Source organism: Fistularia commersonii, chromosome 10, assembly GCF_037954325.1.
Source record: "Fistularia commersonii isolate RoL2024-O1a breed Wild chromosome 10, RoL_Fcom_v1.0, whole genome shotgun sequence".
Lineage (NCBI taxonomy): Eukaryota > Metazoa > Chordata > Actinopteri > Syngnathiformes > Fistulariidae > Fistularia > Fistularia commersonii.
Window position 1 is genome coordinate 15,796,155 of NC_141293.1, and position 21,193 is coordinate 15,817,347.

Consider the following 21,193-nt stretch of genomic DNA (forward strand, 5'->3'; position numbering starts at 1 on the left):
TCGATGCAAATGAGAAAGGAAATGCGCAAATGTTTATGCAGCCACCTGCTTCCCCCACCCCAAATCCCCCTTCGCCGTCTAGTTTCTGCACACCTGGCCCGCAGCTCGGTAGCAGCAGAAGTAGATGGAAGAGGGAGGCGTGAGGGGCAGCGGGGAAGCACGAGAGGCCGTTAGCCGACCGATCCATCAGTGAGCAATCAAAACGCGCCCCCGCCTTCTGCTTCTCCATCCATCAAACAACGACCCCCCCCCCCTCCTCCTCCTCCTCCTCCTCGATCGCAAAGTCCCGCGAACAATCGGCGCCGAGGGCCGGGTGTGAGCAGAGGCCACGCGCTGTCATGTGCCTCGTCGGATTAAACGTAGGGAACTGGAGTGCACGATGAAAGGGTTTTGAGTGATCAAGGCAGGGATACAACTTACAACCCCCCCAACACACACACACACACACACACACACCCTTTGACGTGACATTTTAGAGAAAAAACTGCAGGTCTGTCAGCTTAAATCCGTGCATGTGTGCACCTTGAGCGACTCAGCCGTCCATTTATAATCTTGTCTTAATTTGGCCTTTTTTTTTAAATCATCTGTGCTTTTAGATTTGTTTTAAAATCCCTAACCATTACAAACACACACGCACGCGCGCGCGCGTACATGCGTGCATGCACACCCAACACGACGCTTGGATTCACCTCTTAATAAATAAGCGTCAGATAGAAGTGCACACCAGCGGTTTTTCAGCACAAAATAAATACATTTGACTTCTAATGCGGCGTCCCCTCTGAAGAGAACCCCAGCTGGGAATTGCTTAAATATAAATATATATTTCTTTTAAATGGGATGATTAAATGTACGCCGTGGAGTTGTCTCTGTTTATCTAGAAAAAGTTCTTAATCAGATAAAGATGTGTTCTAATTTGCCTGGCAAATAATATCCAACAAGCACATTTGTCAGCATGTGTTCATTAACTCGAGTCGTCGAGAAACAAGGCTGCTCGTAGAGAAGAAATTCCATGATATTCTAAAAGCCCCTTTTCATTACTTGTGCTTATTGTGACACCTGCTTGGATTTGGAAAATAAAAGCCTCACATTGAACAAAAGCATTAAAGAGCTTTTTTCAAATAAACTTTCCTATTCTTTTTATCATGATTCATCATGATTTTAAAACCCTGGAAATGATTTTGAGACAGGATCAAAAAACTTCATTGAAACGGTTAAAATAATTTACTTAATTGGCTAAAAATGTAATTAAATTGAACTAAAATGATTCTTTTTTTTTTTTTAGCTATTATTTAATTCTCACTGAAAAAGTGTTTTTTTTTATGGCGACAGTAAACATATACATCATCACAGGTTGAGATATAAATATCCAAGCCAATAGTGAATAATTTGTAAACAATGTTTGCAATGTTTTTCAGCCTAAAATCATATTCTTTATGCAAATTATCATTATCAGATGACTATGTTTTGTTTTTTTTTTCTTTTTTTAAACATGCTGGCCAGATCCACAGCAGAATGATTCTCTCCTTTCTCCAGGTCTTTTTCCCTCAATGTTTCTCAAACCAGGAAATGCCAACATTATCTTGTACTGCTACTTTTAATGTATTTTGGAAGTGAATAGGGAAATTAAAAAGGGGGAGAAAAAAAAAAAAACATCGACTGCTCGTGCCCAAGTGAAACTACAACCTCCCCTGTGGAGTTTTGCTGTGGTCGGCATCAAGCCGTTGGCGGCCATTTTTCAACACTTTCATAAATCCCGCCGTTGATCGTCACCGTCAGTGCCGACACCTCGGAGCACTGGGATGTTGTTCCTCTCCTCTGCCCGAGACTTGCCGTCGTATCCCTTCCGATCAAATGCGACTGAGCGGATTTGAATGCACCAGCGTTCGGTATGCAAACTCCTGCCCGAAAGTACCATTCCGATGATGTATCAGGATGTGAAGCAACATAAATCAGCGCAATCCTTTTTGCAATTGTGCATAGGGGGTTTTAATTTGTATTTATTTGACTCTTATTTACTCAACTTAACAATGCAATTTTTTTTTTTTTTTAAACACCAGGCAGGGTCTGAATAGCTTAGATTATTTTACTCTGAGCTGTGGACATGGCGAGGCACCAAAGGAATGCACCATTATTATTTCTATCATGACTATCTCATTTTCGGGCTTTTTTTTTTTCACAGTAGTCATGAGCCCAAAATGACTTTTGAACTTTGCGTCTTCATCTTCATTTCACTTCCCTTTTTTTTTTTTTCTTTTTTTAAATCGACTTCCCCTTCAGTGAGCTCCGACATACACATGTACAAAATTCCCGGGCTGAGTTGTCCCCGGTCCGTTCCACCTCGAAAATGCACCCGGACGCTGGGGGCCCGTGTCAAAGTCCTTCAATGCGGCAGGCTGTTCCGCTCCTTTACGTAGCCACGGGGCCCGCGGACCCACTGCAACCCGCGATAACATTATTCCGCCGTCAGATGGACACAGCGTCGGGTCTGCACGTCCGCAGACACAAGTCGAAGCGCCGGTTTCAATCCACCGGAACACTTTATGGAGAGTTGTGTATGTGTGTGTTGTGTGTGTGTGTGTGGGGGGGGGGGGGGTTACTAGTCACTGCTGTAAGGTGAATCAGCAGCTGTGCACTTAAATGCCCCTTTCGGCCGCTCCGGAGAAAATGAATCCAGGGACAGCAAACAGCAGGAACTTCTCCCAAGGTCACCGGTGTTTTGGCCACTTCCTAAGTGGCCTGGCCGACCGCGGCGGTCTGTGCAGAAACAATCGCAGCACCAATCCAATTTGGCAGAGGCACCCCCCCCCCCCCCCCAACGCTTTACACCGCTTCCACCTCCGTCTTGGCTTGATTCTTTCTGCAGGGATGGGGTCTGAGAGCAGCTAACTTTGCGGGGATTGTTTGTCATGCGCAGCTAATTAATTGCCTCTAATTAACAGTTGTTTGGGGTTTGCTAATCTCACCCGTCCTGGTGAGGAGGAGGAGGAGGAGGAGGTGAAGACAACAGTGGGCAGATCGAGTGCACTGACGCGTAGAGGACACGCGACCATTTTCACATCAGCCTCGACTACGCCTTGGCTTCTTTCCGAGCTGGAAAACCCGGCGATTGGCAGCGGCGGCGACGACCGCTCCTCCACCCGCCCCCATCCACCCCATCCACCCCCACTTCCAAATACGCAACCGCCAAAATATGAGGTTTTCTAAAACCTTTCCAAACATATCACATCATCTTGTTTGTTTTTTTGTTGTTTTTTTTTTTTTTTTTTTATCCCCTCTCTTTTGAAACCCGGTGGCATTTCTCTCTTCCCCCTCCCCCCCATTAAAACGGGATCCCTCAAAGCGCATTGATGAAATGATTAATGTCTGATCGTTCTCGAGAAAAGAAGAAAAAAAGCAGACGGTTGGAGGGGGAGGAAAAAAAAAAAAAGTCATTATTGAGGTTGTTAAAGCCACTGCCGCTGACATCTCCACTTTATCTATGCCAGACATGGTGATAGCTCAAATGAATTCTCCACTCGTGGGAGAGACATTTTGAGAGTTTTATAAGATAGGAAAATCATCTGAGACCTCTTCATCTTTGTTGTGTCCGCCGTCTGAAAGTCCTAAACCTGATTTCCCAGTAGATAGCGTACTGCTTTGACTGGCAATTTTCAGCGTCCGACCAATTTCATCAAAGTGAACCTATTAGCGCCGATGATATGGACGTTTTTGTTTTTTCCCCGAGCGGCGGGCGGGTGAAGATCCACGCGTGGGCGTTAAATTCCCAAGGCTGAAGCAGCGTGTCGCCTGGAAGTGGGAGGGCTGGTGTTTTCAGGGGTTTGTTCGCCTGACAGCGCGAGTGGGCGCACGTGGGTCGCGCGCGTGCACAGTAACCTCATCTATCACGCCGCCTTCGGTCACCTACACAGTTCTTACCCTTTCTCCATCTTTATCTCGCGGTATCTCCATCCATCTCGCTGTTTTTCCCCTCCTCCTCCACCTTATCCAGTTGAAACACAGGCATCTTTCTTCTACTGATCTCTCTTTCCTTAGTTTGTGATTTTCTTCTTTTTTATTTTTTTGTCCAACCTGTCATTCGGCGCAGCGGGAACCCCTCCCCCTCGACGCCACCGTTCCTTTTTTTTTTTTTTTTCCTTTTTACAGACGAAATCCCGCAATCATTCACTCGTTTGTCGGACCCGGCCCGACTTTCACTTTTTTTCGCTCTGCTCCTCGCCGCTTCGCTGATCCGTAACGCTCGCTCTGGGTTCTTTCATACACACCCCGCTCCCCCCCCCCATCCCCGCTGACCCCATCAGTCCCTCTGTGCCGCAGCTACGCCTGGTCACTCTTCATCAGCCGCCTCCCGCCGGACACGCAGACCTCCCCACCGGTTTAGGGGAAATGAGGTCTTGTTGGCAACCCTCCGTGCCCTGCCTTGACCGTTTCACCCGGACGTAAGTCATTTCTGAGTCCCCTCACCCCTGGATGAGCACCTCATTACTGGCCGCCCCCCCCCCATCTCCCTCACCGCCTCTCCTATTTGACCAAGGAACCGGCCCTTTTTTTTTTTTTTTTTCTTTTTCGGCTTAATCAGTCTCTCTTGTCCGTTCACGGCTAGTGGGGTCTTTTTGCGGTGGCGCCTGAGCCGGGATAATCGCCCGGGTTACCGGCGTTACCGGCGGGGGCTGCTGTCTGGCCCTGTTAGCGCTGCAACCCCGCGGGAGCCGCCGAGACAGGTGTCACAGGCGGCGAGGGTGGGTGTTAAACAAGCCGCGGGCAAAGCGGGTGGTATAAACATTTACTCTTAGTCATGGAAACTGTGTCACTAATAGCGAAGAATGTACACTCCCTGTGGCTCCAGTATTTTAATGTTTTACAGGGGGGGATCCATTGTTTCTGGCAGTAACTCTCCCCTTTCTCCCCCCCTTCAATTTAACTTTGACTGGTTTTTAACAGAAGTTCACCTTGTACCCTCAAATAAAGAGAGCAGCGGCAGCAGCTGCCTGTGTGAAGTATTGCCAAGAAGCGGCGCGGCGGGAATCGCTGTTTACTGATCTCACACTCTCACAGCAAAGACAAATATGCGGTAGGGGGGCGAGAAAAACCTGCTTGCTCAGGGGAAAATCGGGTCACCGTACGGAGAGACGCGTCCGGGGGGGGGCGGGTTGACGCTCAGCTTATACGTCGGCCGATCCGATCGGATGGACTTCAGAGCGCCCAATCGATTGGCGGGCTTTTCCTCCGACGTCGGCAAACGTAGAAGACGTCCTTGGCATCCGGGAAAAACCCAAAACGAAAAACTTCCGCTGAAAGTTAGGGGAAAAGCCATTTGTGCTCGGAGAGCGACACGTAAGGACGACATAGATCACCATTATGATAATCACAAGCAGGCTTTGTCTGGGGAATAGTAATGGCGAGGAGATGAGGTGGCGGCCATAAAGAGTCGTTCTACATTAAGGCTTGCCCGATTAGATTGACAGGAAGTTCCGCTAATGGACAATTAAACAAATGGTCAAATGAGATATAAGCCTTCAAATTTACAAATGGGTGCCTTCGTGCGCCCTCTTCAATCGCCGGGCTCTCCGAGCGGGACGAGTCGGGGAACTCGACGTTAACCGGGGGATGAGAAAAAGGGGGGAAGAGGGACTTCGCTCTCTTTCGTTTACGCTTTCGTACGAGAGCCGGGATGCGATTGATGCAACGGATGCGAGACAACAGCATCGCTCAAAACGGAGAGTTGCGGGTCGCAACAGAGGAGCAGATTGGGAGATAATTACAGTAAAATTCATCACCTGCTCTAAACGGTGAGCCGAGGGATTTCCGCCTCGGAGTAATGGAGCCATAAAAAGCCCCGAGGGAGAATAAAAACCATCCCCATGCTAAGCTCTGTGGCCGTGCCAGTCGCGACTCGCCTCCAGACGGGAGGAAGGTTCGATTTGTTTACGGTTCTTTACGCCGAGACAGTTGCTCGGCCGAGATAGGGGGCCACGCTGTCAGGACCTCTTAGGACGGCGCCGGGGTGATCAAACAGCGCGTGGAAAAACCGGGCCCGTCTCGTCTCCTTCAACCGGCGGCGGGGAAATGCGATTGCGGATCCCGGCGAAAACCAGCAGATGGCGGGGCAGAGAGCGCGGGTGGAGGAGGCGGGGGGGGGGGTTGAGTGAGGCCTCACTCTCTGTAATTAAATTGTTGACAAGTTTATTCGCGAGTAAATTATCCTTCCCAAGGTTTGGATCAAAGGATCAACCTTGACTTACTGCGGTGACTTTTTCAGCGCGTTGGCGAACAAAACAAAGATGCTGAGACGGCTAGACGAGCACAGCGGCAATCTTCATGAAGGGACACGACTCGCACCTCGCGAAGCGACGTGGAAACCGCAAGACTTGCGAACGTTTAGGCAAAAACTCAAGACGCACATTGCACCGACGCAGTAATAGCTGTGTCCAATGCCGGGCCTCCGGGTCTCTGATCCAGGGCAACATTGATATGCATGGCTTGGGCATGTGTCTGCGTGCGCGGGCTATAATTGGTATTCAAATCCCTTCCCCGAAAACGTACGTCCAACTGCAGTCATTTTTCACCCGGCAGAGCTCCGAGCCAAGGTCCAAGCACTGTGATGGGGAACAAGCTAAAAAAACGGATGGCTCTCGTTGCACACATTCGAATAAACAAATGGAGGTGACTTAATGCGCTCGGTGATAAGCCAGGTGGTAATGGAGGCAACCGTGGAGAGAAAGCGGGTGCGGAGGAGGAAAGAGTTGTGATGGAGGGATGTGCTGTATCTCTCGGTTGCAGTGGGGGGGTGGGATATTTGTTCCGGTGCATGCAGGTTTGGCCCACAGCTGATCGGGATCAAACGCCCCAATGGAGCTTTTGTGCGATCTTTTTTTTTTTTTTTTTGCAGGCCAGAGTCCCTCCTGGCCTGCCCGTCAGACACACTATGAAGTCTCTCTCCGCCTTTTCTTCTTCCACTCCTCCTCTCACCCTGCCTCCGTCTCCCTCCCTCTCTCTCTCCATCTTTCGTCAGCCCGCGAAGCAAAGCGCAGGGCCGCGTCGCCGCCATCCACCCGCTCTATACGTCCGTCTTATCGGACCAATCAATCTGTCCATCTCTATCCTGCCATAACAAATACCATCCGCCCCCCCCCCCCCCTTTCCAGCCTGCTCCTTCTCCTTCCCACAAGATTGCTTTTGCGAGGGATCGTTATTGGAAAACGCAGTTTCTTGCTCCATGCACGATATGTATGGATGCATGCAGGCTGTTCAGACACAGACCATCTTTAATCTTTAGCCCCTTCCCCCCCCCCCTCCAAACACCTCTCCAACCCCCCCACACCCCCCTCTGCCGGCCCCTGTCACCAGCTAGATTAATGACAGTGATCAGAGAGCAGCCCCCAGCAGTGGCTGCCTGCAGCTCGGGCAAAACCAGACACTGTAAGCAGCATAGAAACGCACACACACGCATGCACTCAGACACACACATACAGGCATACAAGCACATTTACATGCAGCGCACAAGGGTTTTCATAAACAGGAGGGCAACACACACACACATGCGCACACAGAAGCGTCTTATACCACTTACACACACACACCTCCTACACATAAATCCAGCCTAGAGTCCTACAAGCACACATGCACAGACACACACCCACACAAGGGGGCGGGGATCGATGTACAAGCCATGGGGAGGTTGGTGTCAGCAGGAGAGTGACTGCGAAGCAAATGTAGCGCCTCTCGATGAGAGAGATGCCCGTCGGAGCGGCACAGCGCCGGGCCCGGGGTGGCAGAACCCGACTGGGCGGTTAACCCTTCCACCGCTGCAGGTCAAGGGGAACAAAACCCTATCAGAGCGGGCTGGAGAACCATGTGTGTGTGTGTGTGTGTGTGTCGGGGAGGGGTTTCACAAGTGAGCGGAGTCCACACCACTTCTTTATTATCATTCCACTTGAGTCGCACACCTCCACCCCCACCAATCACACACATACACACACTGATCTTCAATCTAATTATGAGCAAAGTGCTTGCATCTGGATGTAAGGAAAGCAAGGCAATAAAGGAGAAACCTTTTTTTTTGTAAAACCATCTGTAAGAAGATTATTTTAGGACTATACTGATAAAGCAAAGGCTCTAACACACTATTATGAATGGAGTTTGCTGCTGTTCACCGCGGGCTCTCGGCACACAACAGCCCCCCAACACAACCACAAAACTACCTTTTCTAAAACCTATCGTACACACAGGAGAGAGGTGTGTGTGGGAGTGATGGTGGTGGGTGTGGGTGTGTGTGTGTGTGTGGGGGGGGGGGGGGGGGGTGATAGTAGTGCGTTAGCGACACACGGGGTCATAAGAGCATTCAAACAATTTCACTTTTGTTTTCCCCTCCAGCAGCCCCCAGCCTGGCCACAAAACACAAAATAAATGGTCCCGGGATGCATCCGGACAATAATCCAGATTATAATCTGGAATAACTCCATCCCAGAATCCGTACATTTCTTTTTTTTTTTTTTTCTTTAGTTGTGTGTTTTTTTTTTTTTGTTTTTTGTTGTTTTTTTTTACTTGTGGCAAACTTGGAAATATATAAAAAATAAATAAATAAATAAATAAAAAAGAAGAAAGAAAAGGCGTTTCAAATCACATTCACACGCTTCGAGCCTTACCTGTGTGCGCCAGGCAGGCGACGGTCACGGCGATGAGCGGGACGCAGTACTTCCACACGGGCGCTGGAGCCATCGTTGTCGCCGCCGGTATCCGGTATCCCGCCGCCGCCACGACCACCACCGACCCCCCCCTCCCTTCTTCCTCACTCCCCCCTTCGGATCTCCTCCTCCGGTATTCCTGCGCCTTCCGCGGAAACCAGAGTGACAGGAACCCGCGGGGTTCACTCTCCGACTGCGCCTTCCGGGTAGTCCGGGTACGTGCGTGTGTCCGTTTAAGTCCGCGCACGTACGTGCGTGAGAGTTACACAGAAACACATACACACGCACACACACACTCCTCCTCCTCCTCCTCCGCACCTTCAGCACAAAGCTGCAGCTCTTCCCATTACACCGCCGTCTCTCCCGCGCACATCACGCACGGCGCCTGGATAGGACGCTCTCGGTTACTTTACATTGTAAATATATATTTAAAAAAAAAAAACTGGTGAGTGGGCGGGACTTTGCGCCTGCGTGGCCAATGGCAGGCAGCCGTGGGCAGGTGCACGGGAGTGGGTGTGAAGAGGGGGACGGGCTTTATTTATTTTTATTTATCTTTTCAAAAGAGGACAGCGGAAGAAGAGAAAGAGGAGGAATGGTGCATTTTCCATTTCGATTTTTAAAATCAATTCGCGCAAAATGTGATTGATAACCCCAACTTGAAAAAAAAAAAAAAAAAAACAGATTCATTTCAAATCCCGCCAAAATGAAGAAACAATACTATGATCGTGGATATGGTCAATTTTTTTATGTTTCGCACTGAAGTTAGTTTGAGTCAGAGACTAAACAATAATCGGTGCTCGCATGGCGCATGCGCAGATGCTTCGTAAGATTTGCAATCTTTCCTCGCATTACAGCGATTAAAATCAACGCCTTCCTTACGCTTGCAGCAGATTTTCTTGTTTTTTTTTTATTGGGGTTTGGATCAATCGGGGGGAGGGGGTCGATCGGTACTGTTCTAATCACCGTTGTCAATGACAGTGACGTAATGGGCCGGGACGAAAAGTTGCGCCGGTGTGTGTGTGTGTGTGTGTGTGTGTTCCTGCTCATTCAGTCAGGGCCAATTAGGCCCCGCCGAAGGGACCCCTTTAACGTCAACCTCTCACGCTGTGACCACAGTTTGCCCATAATTGTGTTTCCCAGGCACAGAGTGCGGGGCCATTATGAAAATTGTTTCTGTTTCCATACCTTTTTTTTTTTAAACTCCTGATCCGTGCGACTCCCTACGCACCCAGGCGTCCTTTCCAAACTGTATCTTTGGCGCCCCCCTCAGGCGAAACGAGAAACTGCAAGTCAGGGGTGTCTAAAGTCTTGAAGGGTGTTTTTGGCTCCTTCACACACTTTGCTCCCATGGTTGTCGAGGAGCCAGTAAAGCATCAAAGCAGGACATTTGCATTAATATCCCTATTTAGCCTTGATTCCTCTTCCTGATTGAACTCTCATCTGGGGTTTGACCTCCATGATGTAGATCTGTGTGAAATATTTGCCTCAACCTCTCTCTCTCTCTCTCTCACACACACACACACACATATTTTAAAACCTTGTCCTTATGATGCATGTAATGCTCTCCCCGCTCTCTCCCAGGCTTCCACCTTATTCTATTTACCATCACCCTTTGCAAGTATTCCCTCCTCAGGTTGACGCACACACACACAAATGCACGCACGCACATCACCTATCTTCCTCCAGCCTTCCATTTCAATCAAAAATAAAAAAGGATTGAATAAAATAAAATTGTATTCACAGCCATGAAAGTTACGTTTGTATACAGTGACTGTAAAATTCCACTCTTGTCTATGTTATAATGCACAAGCAGATCAAGGGATTATGAAAAAAAAAGTTTAGTTTTGTTATGTAATTCTCAGCTAATTGACATTTACCCCGCATGTCAGCGCTTTATATTTTTAGTTAGCGAAGAAATAAGTCAACAAAATATTCCCAGGGTTGTACTTTCCCCTGTATGGCGGTGGATGTAATGACATCCTGCAAGTAATATGAAAAATGAGACGCTTTTACTTTTTCACTATTTTTTTTTTTTTTTTTTTTAGAGCATACCAGCTGCAAGGTCCCCTGAGATGTTCCCCAAGATTTACATCTTGAAATGTGCCGGACTGTCGCGCCACAAATTTGCATCCTTGTCCTGTGATGACCTTTCATGAAAGTCAAGCAAACACACACACACACTCACACACACAAGAAGAGGAAAAAATGGACGTTCTTTATACTTCACCAACTGTCCGATGATTTTGTCTGTAAGGTCACCTCTGAGGTCAAAGTGTCACCACGCCGGACGCTTCCTGTCTCCCCAGGCCTGATTACACATGGACAGCGCTGCATGTTTCTTTTTTTTTTTTATTTTATTTTTTTAAATACGAATCTTGTCTTTTCCGGTGCACCGAGCGGCACGAACCTCTCCGACGGGAGCGCACAAATTTTCACTCATGATTGACTCCCAAGAACAAACCGGGCAACGCCGGCATGCCATTTGCAGGAGGACCACTTTAAATCTCCTTTTTTTTTTTTTTGTGGTGTTTCACCCCAACACCGCCTTCAGTCGGGGACTTTAACTCCACGTCTCTGCCCGAGACTTTTTCCTGAGACCTAGAGCAAATACAAGTTTGTAGACTTTGAAAAGAAATATGAGTTCGTGAAATGTTTGGTGAGGGATGTCTGCGTCAGAGGCGGCCTGTACCGGGTGCTTGAATAATCAGTTTAATAACATTATCCTGGCTGTGCTCTGTGGCGCGTGCACCCGTTAATGAAGTGTCATTGTTAAACTGCCGCTTCGTCCATTATTAACGACGGCCTACGGTCAACCACACACTGATAATAAAACCACATAAAACCCTACATAACTTCAACAGACAAGCGCAATCAAATCCCCTGTATTATGAGCACAGTTATGGTAATAAGCGGCGGTGCTTCTGCGCGAAGTTGAGGGTTACAAGGCAGCAGAGGAGAAAATTAAAAAGATGAAGTTGTAGTCCGTGATTTTTTTTTTTTTTTTTTTTTTTTGTTAAGGCAGTGGGATTGGAATAGAAAGTAAATCCATCCCAGATTACAAGCAGTGGCTAACACCTTGCGACGCAGCGGGGGGCCAACTTTCAAGGTTACTTGTAGTTTATTTTAACCCTCCCTCGCAGTATTTGGTGTGTGTGTGTGTGTGTGTGTGTGTGTGTGGTGGTGTGTGAACCGGCTGATGAGGAGAACACAAGGGTGCAGAGCCATAGTGTTTTAGGAAAGGTCAACCCCGGAGGTAGGAGGTCTTACAGATCCGGGGTCGGAAAACAAGGTTGGTTTCGCAGGCGTCCCTCCTATCGGAAGGTCGACGGTTTGATTCCGCGCCCCGAAAATATCCTTGTGTAAGACGTCGATCCCCCAGTTGATTCCGGTTATAGTGCCTCGTGCGGCAACTCTGCTATTCTCGAATGTGTGTGAATCACTGCGAAGTGTTTTGAAACCGCAAGGTGTGAAAGCTCAATATACCAAAGACAACCCAGACACACCCTGCGTTGTCCCCGGTGCAGGATGGAAAAAAAGAGAACCGGATAGTCTTTATTTTTTTCACATTTTATTAATCGTTCAATCCAACCACGGTGTCATGTGGAGTTCAATTTGCTCGAGTGCTCTTACATTTTTAAAAATAGAAGAGGAAGGTCATAGAAGAAGGTTATAATGACCCTCGTCACAGCCGCTACCAGAAGCCCCTTTGTAAAGTAATAAGTCTATAAAGCAGAAGTCGCGGTATCATCTGCAAAGTGGTTTATTCAAGAGTAACAGCAAATGAATGAAGCTGATGATTTTTTTTCCCCTGCTCTCTGCAGACTAAATTTAAAGAAAACCTTTTGTCCAGAGCACACGCCGCAGCTGCGACCTTCCTCTGGAGACAAAGGAGTTCAAGCATCCAAAAGAATCGTTCGTTGACTTTTTTGATCCCCCCTTTCTTGTACCCAACTCTTCCATCCAACCAGTATTTCCTCGCCTTCCTTCCACCTGTCACACCAGTATCCACTTCTCTCCCACGGCCAGCGTCTCCACACTGCCCGTGTACATGGGCTTCGTCAGAGATCGGTCGCCGCTGGAGTGGGGGGGGTCGAGGGGTAGACGAAAGGTCAAGGTTAGCGTGCGAAATCAAGTCCGAGGAAATTACAGGCTTTGAACCGAGGTTTTTTTTTTTCAATTTTTGCTTCACGCCGGTGCAATCGCTTGATAAAATGCTGAGTTTGCGGCTGGTATTATTGGAGGTAATGATCGTAGCCGCGTCGGGGGGGGGGGGTCATGCTTTTTCACGCTTCAACCGCCGCTTTACGACCAAGGGTTTTCAAAAAGAAAAAGCGGAATCGGCATCTGCTGGGTTTATTTCATCACCGTCTTTGTTACGTTTCTCTTTCGCATAATGCACATGAGCACTGTGTTCACACAGGTTGAATTCTAGTGCTTGACAGAAATAATTTAGACATAATAAGACTTCCATGGTTTCAGTGCACAGGAGGAAGATGAAGACGCTTCTCAGTGACTTTTACCGGTATGTTTTTTTTAACCAGCCCTTTTAGTGCTGTGCTACTGTGAAGCTGCTGTGTTACTGCTGCATCACAGGCACTGTTTGGAAAGAAAAGCTAAGGTATATTATTAAAACGTTGAACTTCATTGTACTGTCTTTCTTGTTATATTTGTAAAAATATATATTTGTATTAGATATTTGTAAATATCTCATTTATTAATGTGGGCACATGCGGCTTATAGACAGGTGCGGTTCATGTGTGTACAAAAAGTTTTTTCCTTTTAAAATGTACTGGGTGAGGCTTATAATCAGGTGCGCTCTATAGTCAGGAAATTACGGTAGTTACTGCAATTTACTTGCTGAGGCCTGTGAATGCCACCTTTTTTCAGGGAGTAGCTTCAAGAATAAAAATACTTCTCAGTGTTTTCCGCATCACCACACGGACATAGGCGTGTTTTTGAGTTTTTTAAAATGTGTGTTCAATGACCCTGACAGACAGAAAGCTAACTATAAAACGGGCTCAAAACCTGCTGCTCCCAAGGACAGAAGATGGGTATCTATCTTTTCATCTTACACCAGCGATTCCCGAAAACAAATTAGCAAATTAGAGGTGCGGTTTCTTTGACAGATAAATAAATAAAAACACGCAGTATCACGTTCTTACATGGGTCCCTTGATGGTCCTCATCTGCTTCAGCTTGAAAAACAGCAACACGCTCGCAGCGAGGACGACCACCAGCAGCGTCGCAGCCAGCACCGTGGGCACCAGCAAGGGAAAGTCGTCATCTTTGGGACAGAACACACAATCTACTTCCTGTTTGCGTTGTTGGTTACACAAACGCTGTTTGCCCGGAGCTCAGACGGTCTTAGTGGCGCATGCTGAGTGCTAAGCACTCGGATTTCGTCGACCTTGTAGTCCCCCCCCTCTAAGGCGCCCCTGAAGGTCAAACCTGACAACTTTCTTGTCAGATAAGAAAACATAACATGTAATCCTTGATATGCTACTTTGTGAAAGGTTATTGAGTTTTGCAGGATGCTGGGTTCCTTTTTTACGAAAATGTTAGCTGAAACTTGTGAATGATGCGATTTTTAATTTTTTTTTTTATTGTTTTGACTCAACCTTCTGGGCCACCTTGTGCATTTGTAAGTGTGTGTATGTGATTGTTTATATCCTATACAAAATTTCACAGCAAGGAGGGGGTTGTTCCTTTCATTAAAAAATGAACGTTAGATATGAAACGTCACGTTGTTACCCCCAAAATGATCGATTCCACTCAGTAATAATATCTCACCAGCAATAAATAACGAGGATTAACCGCACAACTAGAGGAAGTATAATTTTGATGAGCAAAATTTTTAAAAAAATAAATTAAAGCTTCTGTGTTGCCCCGGATGGGAGGACGGCAGGCACGTTCGCCTGTTGCGGTCCCCTCTCGGGTCATCGATAAAGATGATGAAGACGGATGAGTGGTTGTAATTGGATTAGCCATAACGTCGTAATGAAATTAGCTCGCCACTTGAACACAATAGTCACGTTCCGCAGGATGTAACAGCTAGTCGGTTAGACAAGCCGAGACACTGCGACAAAGACAAACTGTCTCCATCGCAAACGGCCATTAGACAACGGGGCCTCTAATTAAAGGCCGCCCACTTTCACAAATTATTATTGTCATCATAATGTGCAATAGAGTCTGAGGTATTTTCAAAGAATAGAGGGACGGTTCAGTTCCGTCATCTAAATCTAAAAAAGATCTGTCGGTGGAATTTTTGAAATATCAAATCTAATTCAGTTGCAAGAAAATAAAATGCTTAAGCATAATAAATAAGCAGCATCTCCCAAATTTGACTTGCTAATGATGTATGTGTGCATGTAAACAGCTGTATATACAAAGTGTACATTCAAGCCTTTTTTCCAAAAGTGCCTGCTCTCATCTTATCTCTTCATCAAATATAATATCTCGTGGAATAACGCAGATCCAGCTTATCCTTTATTACTAAATTTTTTATGAACAATTCGAATGAGTGTTAAAGCTGCTTGTGGTCCATGTGGTATGATGCACTTTTTACCTAAATGTTGTAAAGTTGCTGCAACTTATTGATGCGTCATCATTACAACTCATTGTTTCATTAGGCCATGTAACATGAACAGTAATTGGAAAATGTAATTGTAATTTATGATACATTAACCGGAAGTTGTTGGTCTTTATTAAGTTCTTACACAGAAAATCGTGTTAACTTGTTTTTATGTATCTGTTACAGTTAGTACCATTAATCTGAGTTAAGCTGCCAGCTCTGCAATCGTTGTCAGTTAATGAAATCTATGCAATTACTTTTTTTACAACCTTTTTATTTTCTACCAACTAGTAGAAACATTGGCGTGTATGTATGTGTGTGAGTGTGTGTACAGCATGCATGCTTGTAATACAAACATAAAGCACACATGTATAATACACTTTTTATATGAACATATAGTCTTTTATGAAAATTAATGCTATGATTGTATATTTTCAGCTATTAGCATGTAACTGTCAGTGAAATAGATCATCTGTTCCTGTCGCTCCCCACCCTTATACCCCTTTCTTTCTCGATTGCATTCTTGTTTTCCGACCCTCTGTGTGTCTCTCTGGGTTTCTGCAGATCATTTTAAAGACTTTTTCCAGACATCGTTTTATTTTGACGAGTTTGTGTCTGTCCCTACTCCTGTGAGACAATGGCAATGGAGTCAGAAGTTGTTTTGTTTCTTTTTCTTTCAACTGAAATAACTCATTTCAGAGTGTTGTGATATTTTTGCTGTGCATTGGCAAAAAAAAATAATAAAAGCTGATATTGATCACAATGTGAAATGTTGCGTGGTGACAAAATAAGCGCATGTGGCGTCTGTACCTACCCGGAGCTTCACGCCCATCGCAGATTCAGGACAAACAAAGAAAGACAAACACAAAAAAGCCCACATATTTGATTAATGAAAATTCAATTTTGAAGGCAGGCAGATAAAAAGTTCATCCGAACAAATAATGTATATCTATAAATGAATTTTTTAATATAACCAGATTTCCTTTACTCTATGCTACTCATGCCATGAGTTGTTTTTTTGTTTGTTTGTTTTTTTTCAAAATTTTAGCAATTGTTTGAATGAGATGAGTACTCGGTGCATTACCGGGCAAGACAGTGATCTGCACGGTGGTGTTTGCATTTAGGGACTCCTTGGAAGAACTCTTGGCCATGCAGTTGTACAATCCCGAATCCGCTACGGTCACATTCTTCAGCGTCATTTTGGAAGATGGCAGGATCCACTCGCTGCCCTGAGAGGGGGAGTTGATGATTAAAAAATAAAAAAAAAGGAAAGGGGAGAGTCCCAAGTGGAGTGTATTTCCCCACACAGTAATCCGGGTGAATGTACGCACATCAACACAAGTCAGTAACACAGATAACACCATCATCTGCAAAGAATGATGCTCGAACAACGCACATAATGAGATGGCGAGGGAACTGAATGAATTGCTGACACAAAAATAGCAGCCACTATTATGAGGGAGAGCTCGACATGGGAGGAAACAAATAACAGGCCAAACACGGGGGATTGGAAGACAAAGGAATATGGAGGGGGTGGGTAAAAAAAAAAAAAAAAGAGAAAGACATTACACCATGCAAATGATTTGGCTCCCGGGATGTGCATTCGTGGTTTCCCTCCCCCACCAAGAAAGTCCATTTCAGTTTGAATGGATCTGAATTAAGAGGATTTCCCATAAAGGCCAGGTCTGGCCAAAGCAGCATTTTGTATGCAAATCCACTGGCTCCCAAAGCAAGTGGCCCATTCTGTCTCTGTTTCGAGGAGGGAGGGAGGGAGGATGGCACGACGTCAACACCGGCCGTCTGTCAAACTTTCCGCCACGCAAAACTCCGCCCTGCCTTTGGTACGCGCTCGCAACGCAAGCGATGGCGCCGATCGAAACCCCCAACCACCCCATACGCAAAATAATCATCCAAACCTGACGCCACGCATGCAACCCGTTGGAGGCCAAACTGTTTTTCAGTTCATAATCACATTTGAAACCCTGATTAGCGCTGACTTCCTCACAGCATATTAACCTTCGCTTAATAATCACTAAAGAAAGGGAATCTTGGGGAAACTTTGTAATTACGTCTACGGTGGCGCCCCAGATATCCTCAAATTCCGTAGCTTCACAACTACTGACGTCGCCTACGGTTGCTTTGTGTCATAATATTTAATCACAACTGAACAACATATCCTCACTTTGTCGCGACACGTTTTACTCAAAGATGTCTTAATTTCCCCCCAGGGTAACCCAATGAGGAGCCCCGGTGAATAATTCAATGTTGGTTAACCAAATACTGAAAAAAAAAATCATTAGAAATCCCACATAATTGTTTAGAGGTTGACTGGCTCTCGTCTAGACCTCATTAAAGTATTAATCCTCCGTAAGCGGCCGAGCCGCAATCTCAGCTGAGCTGTGAAACCTGAGCCGGCGGGTCACTTCAGCATAGAGCTCTTCTGCTCCGGAGTGGATGGAGAGATGAGAGAATCCAGGTGAACGGGGGGGGGGGGGGGGTGGAGGGTCCGCCGTCGTCCCCGAAGGCCTTCTTACCTGCTTCTGCCACACGTACAGCGGCGTCTCCGAAGACCTCGCCGAGCAGGTCACCGTCACATTATCCCCCGTTTGCACTTTCAATCCCTTGTTGTATATGTCTCGGCTGCTCGCCGTGGTCACCCAGGGTGTATGGATATCTGAAAAAAAAAAAAAAAAAAAATTAAAAAACCAGTGGAAACAATGCAATCGTGGCGGGGAATTAATGAGACGGGAGATTAGAAGCGCGGTAGCTCCTCACCATACTTCCACCAGAGAGTTGGGGACGTGACTGAACATGTGTTTCGCGGTGGCCGGACGCCGATAAAAACACTTAGACCCTCAGAGTTTATTTAACTACATGTGTTCAAGTATAAATGCCTCCCAGTTGGTGCAGACTATACCCGGCAATCAATATTAATGATAATAGACTCAATCTTGTGGAGTCTTTAGAGAGGCAGTGTTGTGAATAATGGCTCATTTTCTCTTCCATCTCAATGGATGGAGGCCTCATCCTTCCAGCTCATGGCTTTTTTCTCTCCGCGTTTCCCTGAGCCCCTTTTGTCCATTCTAATCTTTGCTTCTTATTGATTCCCCCCATGAGGCCGAGGAACCTATCAAACAGCATTATGGTCAATTTTGATGGCCACTGAGAAGATGGAGGACATTGATAATCCGACCGGCTCAGCCATGGATGCCATTTAACGCGGCCGAGTGTCACCCTCCGATAGTCACAAAGCCGGGGTTGCTAAGAGAGCGGGAGTCAGTCTGTAAAATAAATTGCAGCCAGCCAATCACGGGCAGCGCGAGTGTTTTGTTGTGTGCAGCTGCACTGCATAGATATGTCTATTGTTATTAACTATTATTGTGTTTTTCTATCCCTCACTGTGAAGAAGGCAATGTCCACAGATTCCACAAGATTGCCTTTACCTCCCGCAGCTCGTGAATATCGGGAAAATTGCTAGGTTTCGGCGTCTGTCTGTTCTTTCTTCTCGCCGAGACTCTTTGCGGGAAGACTTTTATTGCCATCTCCGTTTTGATATTCTAAGCCACCATGAATAACACTCACGTCATTTTTTTTTTTTTGTCTCAACACCGGAATTCTTGGAATTCAGGAAGTGGCAGCATTTGGTTTGGGCGAACGGGACACTTACAGGACACCTTGATTCTCTGAGTCGGGCTGTATTCGTTCCCCATCGTTCTGTTCATCGACACACAGCGGAACTCCATGTTTTGGTGCATACTCCTCGTAACGAACGTCAGCGCGATCGTGTCATTAAACCGGTCGACCTCCATGAAACTTTGAATGCCGCTCATGCAACGGAACGATCTCGACCAACGATAATCCCAAACTCTTCTCCATGGTGCCTCTAACTGGTGGATAAATTGGACAGGAAACAAAAAGTTCTTGATTTCACCTTTGCAAAGAGAATAAACACTCAATGAGCACGACAGCAAAGAAGCAATTCAAATGACTCAGCTGATATCCCAAAAGGAAAAGCATTAAACAATGTACATGTTGGTTACACATGTGCAAGAAAATATTCAGCCTGTCAAGTTTGAGAAAGTTATTCGCTGTGTTACCATGGAGTCGTAGGCACTCAGCTTGCGGGACTCGAAGTAAACGTCACTGAAGTTGAACCCGGGCTCCGAGTTCCAGCACTCCACTTTGACCAGCTCGTTCTCCAGGAGGGTGCGGTTCGGGCCCCTGATCAGCAAAGCGCCTGTGGGCGGACGGATGCGATACAGGAAGTTTAATTCTGACGGTGATCTGTCTGTTAATGGTTTTTGTTTTTTGTTTTTTTTGTATTTTACCGCCATTGATCGACAGACGCGCCAACCTGACGGACAACTTTTCTCAAAATAAATAAATTACAATAACCGCCCAACCTCCGCATTGAATCCAGATCTCATATCAGGTTGTGTCACGAAGTGAAAAAAAATAAAAATAAAAAGAAGTAGACAGGAGGGTGGAGGTGACAAACTGGCACAGTCATAGTTCAAACGCACAGGGGTGGCAAGAACAGATATTCAAACTACATAGAAACCTATGTCAACTGTTCGGAACAGAGAAAGCAATACAGATAAGTAAAAAACAAAGAAACAAAAAAAAAAACAACAAAACATAGTTACCATAGGTGCCATGAAGCAGGGCGACAGCGGCAACAGACAGGAGCAGCGATACTTTCATGGCTGTGGAATAAGACTATGAAATCTTACCAAGAGTTATAAAGAACGAAAAGGTCCTGTCCCATGCAAGGGTTTAAACAAAAGCGAAAGCTCACTGTCTTATTTAAGCCCGTGAAGATGTGGGCACGGCCCTCGGGTGCTTACAGGAAGCTGCAAAAAAAGAAGAATTGAAATAAGGAGAGAGCTCTGCTCCAATAGCTAACCAAGGGAGTCATTTGTTTCCATGGCAAATCGTTCGCAACTCCTTTTTTCGCTCTGATCTCATTGGTAGTGAGGGTTTTTGGAAAAAAAAGAGAGAAAAAAAAGTTGTCAAGTGGGCTCGGATTCCTCATGTCAGCTTTTACCGCATGGGGTTTGGCGTGGCTTGGCTTCATTCTGTGACCAATCTTCTGATAAACAGAGCAGCAAAATCGAAAGGAGAATTAAAGCGACCCAGAAACTTGCTGTGATTAATATTATAAAAAAAAGGACATGGCATTATTCACAGACACACACACAGATTTAGTTTCTCTTAATGTGTCCTGACGCGCTGATGTTAAGGTGCTGAGAGCAATGTTGCGTTTACTGCACCGTCCAATGCATCAAGTTCATGCAGTGCCAATCAAATGTCACAGGAGAAGTCTGGGAACTTTTTTTAAAACGCAGAGGTTCATGTACTTTTTCAAAAAAAAACAAACAAAAAAACCCCTTTGACTGACAGGCTTTAATTATCAAGACATCTTGTCCTATCTAGAAATCAATCGTTCAGGTTAAGACATGCCTGATAAACAATTGTTAAAAAGTTCGGGAACACCTAAAAAAGCAGATATTCCTGTTTCTCCTGGCACGACAATTTCCTTTGGGATAAATAAAATTGTTCTTATTCTTATTCTTATTCTTATTTAATAGAGGCACCAGTAACTGAGTATGACTTTGACACTGCAAATTATAATTTAAAAAGGGATTCCTGAGTCTGTCATTATTGGTCTTGCTATTAGTTGTCATTATTAACATTATTCTTATCATGATCCACATTGCCATTATTATTATTTTGTTTATTTCCTGCATTATACACTCCCTTTCTCTCTTTCTCTCCATCTCTCACTCAAACCGGTCGGGGCAGACAGGCAGCTACAGAGAGTTGGGTCAAAATGGAGTTTCTCCTTCCTTATGGAGTGAATGTTAGATCGCTGTAAATTATCTTATAAAAGGACCTGTTCTATGAAAAGTGCCTTGAGATTAAATTTGTTGTGAATTTGT

At 45.9% G+C, this 21,193-nt stretch overlaps 2 protein-coding genes across 4 annotated transcripts in view; both read right to left on the minus strand.

The window, feature by feature from the left end:
• The window catches only part of cadm4 (cell adhesion molecule 4), a 170,061-nt gene extending 160,984 nt beyond the window's left edge, over nucleotides 1-9,077 (minus strand). For all 3 annotated transcript variants that reach the window (XM_086154034.1, XM_086154037.1, XM_086154031.1), the window contains exon 1: nucleotides 8,643-9,077. In XM_086154034.1, the coding sequence (XP_086010160.1) occupies nucleotides 8,643-8,715 (73 nt within the window). In that variant the 5' untranslated portion in view covers nucleotides 8,716-9,077. The remainder of the gene's footprint in view (nucleotides 1-8,642) is intronic.
• A 3,008-nt stretch (nucleotides 9,078-12,085) lies between these two features.
• LOC147230596 (uncharacterized) lies at nucleotides 12,086-20,059 on the minus strand. Its single transcript, XM_086154038.1, has 7 exons — nucleotides 19,898-20,059; nucleotides 19,349-19,488; nucleotides 18,919-19,138; nucleotides 17,786-17,925; nucleotides 16,336-16,480; nucleotides 13,844-16,071; nucleotides 12,086-12,756 (listed from the first exon to the last, which is right to left on the minus strand). The coding sequence occupies exons 1-6, from the start codon at nucleotides 19,953-19,955 to the stop codon at nucleotides 15,947-15,949; spliced, it is 828 nt and encodes a 275-aa protein (XP_086010164.1). The 5' UTR covers nucleotides 19,956-20,059; the 3' UTR covers nucleotides 12,086-12,756; nucleotides 13,844-15,946.
• Between the last annotated feature and the right edge of the window lie 1,134 nt (nucleotides 20,060-21,193).